General features: G+C 45.4%; 1 protein-coding gene across 1 annotated transcript in view; it reads right to left on the bottom strand.

The window, feature by feature from the left end:
* The window catches only part of LOC119589375, a 5,622-nt gene that overhangs the window by 2,124 nt on the left and 3,271 nt on the right, over nucleotides 1-227 (bottom strand). The window contains exon 4 of the mRNA XM_037937992.1: nucleotides 52-196. Within this exon, the coding sequence (XP_037793920.1) occupies nucleotides 52-196 (145 nt within the window). The remainder of the gene's footprint in view (nucleotides 1-51; nucleotides 197-227) is intronic.

Genomic DNA, 227 nt, shown 5'->3' with positions numbered 1-227 from the left:
AAAAAAAAATAGAAAAAAGGAATTCTCCTCCCATAATTTCCCTCTACATACCGACTCTGATGCCACCAAAGGACAGGTGTTCTCGCGGCCAGGTGAGTCAGCTGGGCCACAATGGGACGAACCAGGTACTCGGCCTCAGTATAAGGGACCAGTTCATCTTTCATCTTTTTCATCAGCATCATCCACGTTCCGAATCCTGAATTTCAGATGGAATGATGGTAGGTTAA

The sequence above is a fragment of the Penaeus monodon genome, chromosome 25, assembly GCF_015228065.2.
Source record: "Penaeus monodon isolate SGIC_2016 chromosome 25, NSTDA_Pmon_1, whole genome shotgun sequence".
Lineage (NCBI taxonomy): Eukaryota > Metazoa > Arthropoda > Malacostraca > Decapoda > Penaeidae > Penaeus > Penaeus monodon.
The sequence above is the reverse complement of the archived record's forward strand: the minus strand, read 5'-3'. Positions and strand labels throughout refer to the sequence as shown.